Here is a 12,070-nt window from a genome sequence, read left to right on the forward strand (position 1 = left end):
GAAATGGAATGGTTACCCTCCTTACATGACAGAGCCAGTGTTAGCATTTCAAAGATCAAGTGCAAATAATTCCTGTGAGGAATTAAATAGGGATTTGTAAGAGTGAAACAACTGTTCATATGTTAAGATCATGTTAATTTTTTCCTCCATATCAGTATAATAAAGCTTTCAAAGGCCAGTGATTTTGAACATGGCTATATGATTTGAATGAACAGCCAAAAGGAGCTATTAGAAATCATTTTACACCGTGAAATGACACAAATGAGGTGTGGGAGGCACTTATGTGAAATTCCCCCCTGTGCAGAGGGCCAACAGATCGTTCCTTTTGAAGACTGTGTACTGGCCCTTTGCACACCAGAGAATTTCTCCCTTGGTTACTGAGTTACTATGTAGCTGGGAGCACAACAGACTCTTTCTTCTATAACAGATAAAATCTGAAAGGTTTCATGTGTCCACACTTAGATACATACAACTGCATGTGAGCCAATAGAATTAGTTTTAGTTGTACTTGGTCCTCCTGGAAATAAATGCATTTGCACATGGGATTTTGCATACATAGGGTCAAATTCTGTTTTTGGTCACACAAGTATAAATCTGGAGAACCAGGATGGACTGAAACTGAGGAACTCTACATTTAGAGAGGTGTAACTCACAGAAGAACAATGAAAAAGCAATCAGGTTCTTAAAAGAAGAATTTTAATTCCAGAAAAAAAGTAAAAGAATCACCTCATTAAATCAGGATGGTAAATACCTTACAGGGTAATCAGATTCAAAACATAGAGAATCCCTCTAGGCAAAACCTTAAGTTACAAAAATATACATTCCATCCAGCACAACTTATTTTAATCAGCCATTTAACCAAAACAGAATCTAACGCATATCTAACTAGATTGCTTACTAACCCTTTACAGGAGTTCTGACCTGCATTCCTGCTGATACTGGCAGATGCATGAGTAATCCTGTGTTCATAATTCTTCTTTTAAAAATAACTCTAAGTACAAGTAGAGAGCAGTATGGGCATAGTATATTATTAAACCAAGAACAGTTCATAAATACTCTTACTTTTGTTTGTGCAATGTTTATCCTTGGATGGGGGGGGAAATTTGAGTAACTTAATAACCACAAAATTACCCCTTTAATTATCCCATACGTCACTGTGAGGATTGTTGTAATGGCTTTCTTTGTTATTTGTAAGATTATTTTCCACATGGATCCAAAGCAACTCACTGTGGCAAAATGTATTTCTGGAATTGCAGAATTTTCATCTGTCCACAAGCAAAATACTCTCCCCTTTACAAGAAAGCCACACCAGACTAAACAACGGCAATTCTAAAACAAGACTCCAGGGTCAGGACTCTAGTGGCAATGAGACATTCTGACTGGGATATTCTGCCACCTTGGAAATACAGTAGAACTTCAGAATTACGAACACCGTGGGAATGGATGTTGTTTGTAACTCTGAAATATTCTTAACTCCAAACAAAACATTATCATTGTATTTTAAAAGTTTACAACTGAACACTGACTTAATACAGTGGGTTCTCTTTTCAGGTGAATTTTCAGTGTCAGATCAGACATGCTGAGTCATTCTCAAACCAAAATCCCAGGCTAAACCTTCCAGTCAGAGGCAATTACTACATACCAGCAGTAGTGCCACATCAGACACTTCTGCATAGATTTCACAATCCATTTTTGCCTACAACACTAAATCTTCAGCACTTTTAATCACAGTGCTGCAAAACAGCATTGAGACAACAGTGGAGAAATTCTGAAAATAAGTACTAGACATTTACATGAGTAAGAAGTTAATCAAGACAGTGTGTTCCATTCTTCCAGGGAAGAATTGGTAGGGGAAGTAGAAGTGGGTGGCAACCTGGGCAGCAGTGACCATGAGATGGTTGAGTTCAGGATCCTGACAAAAAGGAAGAAAGGAGAGTAGCAAAATAAGGACTCTGGACTTCAGAAAAGCAGACTTACACTCCCTTAGGGAACTGATAGGCAGGATCCCCTGGGAGGCTAATATGAGGGGGAAAGGAGTCCAGGAGAGCTGGCTGTAATTTAAAGAAGCCTTATTGAGGGTGCAGGAACAAACCATCCCAAAGTGCAGAAAGAATAGCAAATATGGCAGGCGACCAACGTGGCTTAACAGTGAAATCTTCCGTGAGCTTAAACTCAAAAAGGAAGCTTACAAGAAGTGGAAATTTGGACAGATGACTAGAGAGGAATATAAAGAGTTTATACAGGGGTGTAATCATAGAATGTCAGGGACCTCAGGAGATCATTTAGTCCAATCCCCTATTCAAAGCAGGACCAATCCCCAATTTTTGCCCCAGATCCCTAAATGGCCCCCTCAAGGATTGAATTCACAACCCTGGGTTTAGAAGGCCAATGCTCAAACCACTGACCTATCCCTCCCACCTAATCAGGAAGGCCAAGGCACAGTTGGAGTTGCAGCTAGCAAGGGATGTGAAGGGTAACAAGAAGGGTTTCTACAGGTATGTTAGCAACAAGAAGGTGGTCAGGGAAAGTGTGGGACCCTTACTGAATGCGGGAGGTAACATAGTGACAGATGATGTGGAAAAAGCTGAAGTACTCAATGCTTTTTTTTGGTCTCGGTCTTCACAGACAAAGTCAGCTCCCAGACTGCTGCACTGGGCAAAACAGTATGGGGAGGAGGTGAGCAGCCCTCAATGGTGAAAGAACGGGTTAAGGACTATTTAGAAAAGCTGGACACACACAAGTCCATGGGTCCAGATCTACTACATCCAAGAGTGCTGAGGGAGTTGGCTGATGTGATTACAGAGCCATTGGCCATTATCTTTGAAAACTCATGACAATCAGAGGAGGTCCCGGACAATTGGAAAAAGGCAAATATAGTGCTCATATTTTAAAAAGGGAAGAAAGAGAACCTGGGGAACTACAGACCGGTCAGCCTCACTTCAGTCCCCAGCAAAATCATGGTCCTCAAGGAATCCATTTTGAAGCACTTGGAGGAGAGGAAGGGGATTAGAAGAGTCAACACGGATTCACCAAGGGCAAGTCATGCCTGACCAACCTGATTGCCTTCTACGATGATATAACTGGCACTGTGGATATGGGGAAAGCGATGGATGTGATATATCTTGACTTTAGCAAAGCTTTTGATATGGTCTCCCACAGTATTCTTGCCAGCAAGTTAAAAAAGTATGGATTGGATGAATGGACTATAAGGTGAATAGAAAACTTGCTAGATTGTCGGGCTCAATGGGTAGCGATCAACAGCTTGATGTCTAATTGGCAGCTGGTATCAAGCGGAGTGCCCCACAGGTCAGTCCTGGGGCCGGTTTTGTTCAACATCTTCATTAATGATCTGGTAGATGGGATGGATTGCACCCTCAGCAAGTCTTCAGATGACACTAAGATGTGGGGAGAGGTAGATAAGCTGGAGAATAGGGATAGGGTCCAGAGAGACCTAAACAAATGGAGGATTGGCCAAAAGAAATCTGATGAGGTTAATTACTGTAATGTACTCAGATACAATAGTGGTGGATGTCATGGAAACAGTTACTTTGTAGGAAAGAGGGAGAAACGTGGCCATCTATGGCTGTAAGCATAGCACTTAAAGGTTGGATACTTCGGGATAGGATCTAAATGGAGTATCAATCTTGCTGGGTAAATCATATATTCCCCCCGGTGAGGTGCTATAAAATTGTCAAATGTTTGGATATGCTGCAGCTATTTATAAGGGAACAATGAGGTGCAGTAAATGTGGAGTAAAATCACTCATATGAGAATTGAGTAGAAGGAACAGAACCTTTGATTTTTATCAAGCCTTCCCCAGGAAAGGGCGTGTAGGGCTTGGGGGGATTTTGGGGGAAAGACGTTTCCAAGTGGGCTCTTTCCCAGTTATATTTTGTTAGACACTTGGTGGTGGCAGTAATAAAGTCCAGGGACAAAAGGTAAAATAGTTTGTACCTTGGGGAAGTTTTAACCTAATCTGGTAAAAATAAGCGTAGGGGGTTTTTCATGCAGGTCCCCTCATTGGTATCCTAGAGTTCAGAGTGGGGAAGGAACCTTGACATAGGGTTTAGCTGCTGGGCTGAGGTTTGAGGCAGGCTGAGGGCTGGTGTCTGGCTGAAGATGATGAGGGCAGGCTATAGGAGCAGGCTGAGTGGATGGCTGCAGCTGGCCCTGGGCCCCCAGCTGAAAGGAGGCTGAACATTAAAACTGATAAAGGAGGTGGGGGAGAGAAGGACAAGCTATGAAGGAGAAGCAGCAGGGGATGAGGAATGGTCTCAGCTTAGGAAAAAGAAAAAAACACTAGACATTTCAGGATTTGAAGAAGAAGGAATCCATAGAAATGAACAACAAAAATAGGATAAAAGTCAACATTTCATCCAGGACTGGCTCTAGGCACCGGCAAAGCAAGCACATGCTTGGGGCGGCAAAATTCCAGGGACAGCATTCCAGACGCCCTTTTTGTTTTTTAATTTTTTTTTTTTTTGCTTGGGCAGTTGGGGAAGCAGATTTTTTGCTTGGGGTGGCAAAAAACCTAGAGCCAGCCCTGATTTCATTGTTGTCAAATCAGTGGCAGAAGATGTGAAAATGGGAGAGGTCAATGCCCTGAAAATGGCAGAATGGCTCAAGTGAAGTGTTGGTGACATACAAAGAGCTAAAAAAATGCAGGGTGGAAATCTATTGATAGAATGTACACATAAGTAGCAACCTGAAAAACTTCTTAAAACTGTAACCATAGGAAAATGAAAGTTACTTGTCAACTGCCTAAATTCCTGACAGAAGGAAGAGGGGTAATGTATGGAGTGGTACTAGGACTGTCCAAGGAAGATAGAAAAAAAAAAAGAGTACAGATGAAGATAGTATTGTTTACTAAACAGTTACTTTGTAGGAAAGAGGGAGAAACATGGCCATCTATGGCTGTAAGCATAGCACTTAAAGGTTGGATACTTCGGGATAGGATCTAAATGGAGTATCAATCTTGCTGGGTAAATCATATATTCCCCCCGGTGAGGTGCTACAAAATTGTCAAATGTTTGGATATGCTGCAGCTATTTATAAGGGAACAATGAGGTGCAGTAAATGTGGAGTAAAATCACTTATATGAGAATTGAGTAGAAGGAACAGAACCAAAAATGCAGCAATTGCAGGAGAAAGCAAGGTGCAGCATATAAAGGATGTGCAGTAGCAGAACAAGCTACAGAAATACAAAGAAATAAAACATTCATAAAGGTATCCTATGCAGAGGTTACCAAAAAGTTCCCACTGCAGAAAATAGTAAAAGAAAAATACTCAAATAAGAGAAAAGATGTATGGCGTAACAGAACACACCTGTGGTCAGGGAGGAGAATGTGAGAGGAATGGGAGATGATGTATTGCTTCTAGGTAAAGAGAAGTTTATAGAAGTAATTAACTACCTTGCAAACAGGGAAAAAACCTGAAAGGATTAAAACTCAGCAAAAGCAGCAGAAAAATATCTAAAAATAGACAATCTCTTGATAGACCACATTTCCACAACTTTAAATAAAGGCAATGATACAGATAAATTAAAATGGTTTTACCAGTCCTTAGCTGGATTGCACATAGTTTAATAATGCATGGACAGGAATTTAAGAAAGCCATCTTTGAAATGGGAAAAAAACCTGATGTATTGTGTGCAAGAAACACAGCTAATAAGTAAACTTGTGTTTAATCTACCGAGGCATGATATACTCTGCAGGGACCGAGAGGAGACATGGATGTGCAGAAACTAAATTTTAACTATAATGCTATTGAGTTTCCCATGCAGAACAAAAACACTTACCGGTACATATGGATTTATAATGTTTATAATCCATGTAAAAATTAGTTATTTTAGAATCAGAAAAACTGGTTATTTTAGAATGTAAAAAACCCATTCATAATTTGCAAAGACATTAATACAGATCATAATAAGTTATGAGGAAGTAAGAAAACTTACCTAAATCATAAATGCTTAGAACAATTTATTGATATGCGTAATATTGAATACAGGATTTAATTCTGTGGATGGATCTTTTTCTTTTTTGAATGTGGGAATTGTAGCAAATCATATAGCTAATAAATGCAGCTCAGAAATTTAGAGAGAAGATAATGGGAAGTGATCACTTCCCATTAACTTATTGAGTGCCAAGGCTGAGAAAATGTTGAAAAACACCAAAAGAGTCCTAGCTGGAATTTTCGAAAAGCTGACCGGGAGCTTTCTTAGATTAAATGTGATAAATATTTATGTAGTAATTGTACAAGTGACAACCTAGGACAATTCTACAACAATGTAATAAAAGGAATTACAGCAGCAGCTGATCAGACCATTTACAAAACATCAAATTGCCCTGGGGTAGTCAGTAGGCAGATTGGGGGGCCAAATCTGACCCCCAGACTTTTCTGAATGGACCACAAAATCTTTTTATTTCCTTTTATCATTGTTGTTATTTCTGTATTATTTTCTCTGGAGTCTGGATCTTGACTATACCTTGACCAAGAAATTTGGACCTTGACAAAAAAATAATTGATTACCCCTGCCCTAGACTTAGAAATTTGGTTCCCTGGTGGAATGAGGATTGCAAATTATCAATCAAGGAAAAACATAAGGCATGCAAGCAAGCAAAACACACAATGAATAGTTAAGACTTAATGAATTACAAAAGATGTAAAGTGGTGGCACAAAGGATTAACAAAAAGACAAAAAAAGAAAGTTGGAGAAATTTCTGTGGGAAATGGAACAAAGATGCAAAGCTTTCCAAAATTCTGTGAATGAATGGGATTCGAAGTAAAAGTAAATGTATACTTGGTCTTATCGTAAACAATGAAACTGAGGTGTCCAGCCTAGGAAAGGCAGAAATTTTAGCAAAAGCATTCCAAAAGGTCTGTAGCAATATGAATCAAAGCAATAAGTTTCATGAGGAAAAATGTAAACTATTAAATGGTTGGAGAGACTATACTGATGATGTGTTAAAGAAAAATTTTAGTATGCAGTATTGCAGCAATTAGAAAAAGGAAAAAATACAGCTCCCAGTAAAGATAATATAAAGTAATGAAATGCTCAAACACTTGTCAGAAGGGGGCCAAAGATTCTATTGCATTCTATAATAATATATAGAAAAAGGATTGCTGCCTATAGAATGGAAACAAGCAATGGTAATACCAATTGGGAAACCAGGCGAGGTCCATACAAGACCTCATGCTTATAGGCCTATTGCCCTCACATCATGTGTGTTGAAAATCATGGAAAAAAATGATACATGTAAGATGAGTGATATAGTTGGAGAAAAATGATATTATAACTGAGGTACAAAGAGGTTTCAGTAAAGGAAGATGTGCAGTTGACCATATAATAAGATTAGAAATGAAGGACAAAATAAGCATAAGGACTAAGAACTTTATGATAACAGTCTTCCTGGATACTGAAAAAGCATCTGACACGCTATGGATAAAAGGCCTCCTATAAACTAGCCAAAATTGAAATAAAGAGAACATTTTTGGTGGATATGGGCCTTTTTAAGTGACAGAACTATACAAGTCAAAGTGGGGACAGCTTTATAAAAAAGCTACAAGCTTACAAATGAAACTCTACAAGGGAGTATTATTAGCTCTACTTTGTTTTTCATTATGATAAATGACCTCTCAGAAAGCGTGCAGTCGGAAATAGGTGTTTCCCTTTTTGCAGATGTCTATGTTATAGGAACTAAGCATAAAAGACAAAGTAGCCACGGAGGAACTTCAGCAAAATGATAGGGGATGTAAATTCACTTGCAAAAACTAAGGGAACACTTTTAACCAGGAAGAAAATTAGTGAAGACTGGAACTTATTTCTTTATGGTGAAAAAATTCAGATAGTTCAAAAGTTTGTTTCTAGGAATAGAGTTTAATAATAAATTAAGTTGGAAAGGTCACATAGATAATATCATACAAAAGTATAAAAGTAGGATGAACTTACTTAAAAGTGTAGCTGGAAGCAAAAAGGGTACAGATAAGATGGTATCGATGATGATGTATAGAGCAAGACCAGTTTTAGACTACAAATGCCAACCTTTTGGTTCAGCCTCAAAAACAACTCTCAGAAACTTGGAACTGCTCTGGGTCCAAGCTCTGTGATTGGCATGTTGTCCAATGAGACCACCACCACTGCAGATACCCACGGAGAAGCACCTATAAATCTAAGGATGGAACTATTAGCTCTAAGCTTTTGGGCAAAGGTAAAAGGGAATCATGAAAACAGAAGTTCACAACAGATTTATGAGAATTACTGGGAGCTTAGTAGTCAAAATTATATGGATTGCCACCGATTTCCTCAGAATATTAGGAGATATGTAAAAAAGAAAAATTGAGAGAACTAAAAATTTGTAGTTATGGGAAATCAAATTACAGCTGGAAAGTTATTGCCCCATTAGTGGTTTTGGAATTGTATGAAAAAACTCAGAGAAGAAGAATCCTCACACATTATAGCCAATGAAATTTCTGAATTTATTTATGAAAAATGGGGCCAGCTTTGCCAAGTCCATACAGATGGATCAAAAGATGACAGAACAGAGAGTGGGAACAGCCTTCTATGTTCCCAGTCTTGGAATCCAGAAATCTAAAAGGCTATCAAATTATTTGACCGTTCTGATGGCTGAAGTAATGGGAATAATGTTGGCACTAATCTGCATAAGAGATGTGCAACCATCTGCAGGTTTAATTTTATCTTATTCCTTGTCAGGTATTATGACAATCAGAACAGGGACTTTGGAAAGTGGACATGACATAATAAGTGACATAATGTTCCTAACATCAGAAATAATGCAAGGAGGTATCTGTGTAACAATTGTGTAAGGGGACTGTTGCCCCTTTACTAACATTCAGTGGGGGTGTTTTAGTTGCTAGCTCCCAGCACTAAAAGGGGGAAGGGTCTATGGGGAATCAGGACCTTGAGACTGCCAGTCCCTAGGAGCAATGGGGAGAGGCCACTGCTCCAGGTCAGCCTGAATGACAGGGTGGGCAGGCTAATCAGGGGGTCAGGAGGCCTGGGAGGTCCTGTCCTCTGTGTGAGCTGGAATTGCCTGGGTCAGACAAAGTGGGGCTGAGCTAAGGAGAAAACTGGGGCCCAAGCTGAGCTGGGGAGCAGAGCTTTGCCAGATCCAGAGAGAGCAGACCCTGTCTTGGGAGCTGAGCTGTAGCAACCAGAGGCAGAGGGGCGAAAGAAACAGCCCAGGGAGTTGGAGGTGCAGCAGCAGCAGCACTGAGACAGAGTGGTGGAGCTGGGGCTGGAGCAGACCGGAGCTGGGTGTGGTGAGCAGCTGGGAAGACCGAGGGGGACCCTGGGCAGCGGGCCCAGCACAGGGAGACACCTCAGCCAAGAGGCTCTGCAGGCCAGATCGTAATCCCAACAGGGCGGGGGCGACACTGGGAAGAAGGGTCCTATCACTTAGAGCTTGGGAGCGTGTGGCCACCACCAGAGCGAGTGTCCAACCCACAGCATCCCTGCAGCACAGCCAGGGCCTGAGAAGAAGGCCTGGGACTTACAAGGAACAGACTGTGAACTGCCCTGACAATCCAGAGACACTGTTTGTGATGTTCCCTGCCACAGAGCGGGTTAATGTGTTTCCTTTAACCTTTCCCATTTTTCCTTATTCTTTTTAAAATTAATTGTTGATTAAATAACTTGCATTTGCTTTAACTTGTATGTAATGGTCAGTGGGTCAGAGAAGTGCCCAGTGCAGAGAGAGTACCCTGGAGTGGGGACACCCTAGCCCCTGTCCTAGGTGACCACAGCAGCCCCCCAGGAATCCTGGGTCCAGCCTTGTTGGGGTTACAAGGACTCTGCCAGACAGGAGAGTGGAAGAGGAGTCCTCAAGGGCAGGGAGGCCATTGGGTAAAGGAAGTAGGAGCGAGGACTCAGATCCTTTCACTAGCCCACTTCACTGGGGTAGTACAGAAGCCAGGAAAGTTCCCCACAATAGCAGGACTATTCCCCCGCTTACAATTGCATGGATTCTGACACATATTGGAATATCTGGATTTGAGAGGGCTGACAGAGCTCGAAAAACGAGGAGGTGGATATTAAGATACCATTAAATAGACAAGAATGTACAAGAATGGTCATGAAGGAGCTTGCAAAGGAATGGCAAGACCTATGGACTAAGGAAACAAAAGGATGAAGAATGATGTATGCTCAAAAATCAAAGATAATACTATACTCCACATTCATCATAGAAAAAGCAAAATAGTCATTTTTAGAGCTTTAGATGATGCATTAAACTTATTAAAAAGATATAAAGATGGGTTAGGTAAAGCATGCAAAACCAATGAAACTGTTGATCATCTTCTATGGCATTGTGGACAATATTCTATGTAAAGAAAGTTTCTTTATAAAAAAAAGAGCTGGCTTGGAATCAAATATTTTTCTCAAAAGGAACTAGGGAGAATGTCAGGGAAATGGAACAATAAACAATAAAGCAGCCTTGCTGTGTTTCCTTAAGGATATTAGACTGCGCAAAAGGATATTTTTTAAAAAATGGCTAAAAATGAATAAAGAAAAATAGTGGTCATAGCCTCACATGATGAGGCTGCTGTGCCAAAACACAAGACAAAGACAAAGTTAGGGTCTAACTGGCTGTGGAGGAGAGCAGTTGAGCTGGGTTGTGGCTGGAGAGCTAAGCCCCAAGAGTGGTACTAACTCCTGTGTGGAGCCTCTGGAATGAGGCTCCAGGGAGGCAGTCCTGGGGCTGGTGCTCTATGATAGAAACTGGGAGCTGAAGAGGAGCCCAAAGAGGATGGGAAGCCTGGGGAGTTTAATTTTGTTTGTAGTTCTGAGCTCTCCTGAAGGGCCCAGGGATAAGTCCTGGGATCTGCTGTTCTGCAAAAGAAGAGTGTGATTCTGTCAAGTTCTGTTTGATTTTAGAAGGACTTCACTGTGGACCCAAGGGGAGACGGGTAAAGGGACTTTGAAGAGGTCAATTGGAAGAAGCCACCTTACAGCAGGACTTAGATACCCTGGAAGGGGACTGAACTTTAAGTGTGCGGACAGTCTGCAGAACCAGGTTGGCCAACAAACGGGGCACTAGAGTGAGAAGAGTCTCTACAATGCTGCCTGCATCCTAACCCAAGGGGGAGCTCTGGTGGAGAGCGTGCCTTATGACAATGCTGTTTCACTGAAGCTGAAACATTTTACAGAGACACATCTGGTGCAATGAAGTTTTGTTGGGAAGATATTTTGAGAGAGATGCACACAACCTCTCTGGCACTCTGCAGTCTGGAACCTAGGGCATTGGTCTAGGATGTGGTAGACCCCGCTTTAAGTCCCGGCTCTGCCTGGTTCAGAGTGAACTGCAATTAAAAATTCTCATCTGAATGAGACAGAGTAACTTGAACTTGGTTCTCCTGCATCCCACCCAGTGTCCTGTCCTCCAGGACATATGAACAGACACTTGAGGAGCTCAGGTTTCAATCCTAGATAGGTAGAGAGAGATAGAGACACACAATTCTGTTTTCACAAAAACCTTTGAAATGTTTTGTCCATGTGAAACAAAAACAAATTTTAAAACCTTTCAAGTTGCTGTGGAACAGAATTGTCCTCCAGTCAGCTCTACCTGAGAGTACTGACAAGACACAGTGAATAGCTTTTTCTGGCCTAACGTTCTGGTCTCTTAGCTCCTTGTTTCTCTTCCAAGCAAGTGGGATCAGACTGACATATGTATGATTTGTTCTTTGTTCCAGCAGGCTCTGGCAACAATAAATTAGTAGCATAAACTGCTCACACAGAATGTTTGCCTTTTTCCTTACTAACTTGCTCTGGCCAGCACTTTTAAAAGCATTAATGGATTGCAAAGGCAGCCAAGAGGACATCAGTCTCTGCAACACCAAGTCTAAAGGTCACAATTTTTGGTGGGAGTAAACCAAGAAGAAATGAGGGGAAGAGCTAGAGTGAAATCTGAAGGGGACTCCATACAAAACTGTGTTCACTTTGAAGTATGATTATAGTTCGAACATGATAAAAGGTTACTGTGGGTGTGTCATAAATATAAAGGAAAGGGTAAACACCTTTAAAATTCCTCCTGGCCAGAGGAAAAACCCTTTCACC

General features: G+C 41.0%; 1 protein-coding gene across 5 annotated transcripts in view; it reads right to left on the reverse strand.

Annotated features, from left to right (window-relative positions):
* The window catches only part of LOC119850215 (OX-2 membrane glycoprotein-like), a 48,866-nt gene that overhangs the window by 11,262 nt on the left and 25,534 nt on the right, over positions 1-12,070 (reverse strand). For 2 of the 5 annotated variants that reach the window (XM_043510347.1, XM_043510328.1), the window contains one exon: positions 11,355-11,439. The exons of 2 other annotated variants lie outside the window; for them this stretch is intronic. In XM_043510347.1, coding sequence (XP_043366282.1) covers positions 11,355-11,439 — 85 coding nt within the window. Of the gene's footprint in view, positions 1-25; positions 73-11,354; positions 11,440-12,070 lie in introns of all 5 variants that reach the window. One more of the 5 variants, XM_043510345.1, reaches the window with a different exon arrangement.

This window comes from Dermochelys coriacea, chromosome 1 (genome assembly GCF_009764565.3).
Source record: "Dermochelys coriacea isolate rDerCor1 chromosome 1, rDerCor1.pri.v4, whole genome shotgun sequence".
Classification (NCBI taxonomy): domain Eukaryota; kingdom Metazoa; phylum Chordata; order Testudines; family Dermochelyidae; genus Dermochelys; species Dermochelys coriacea.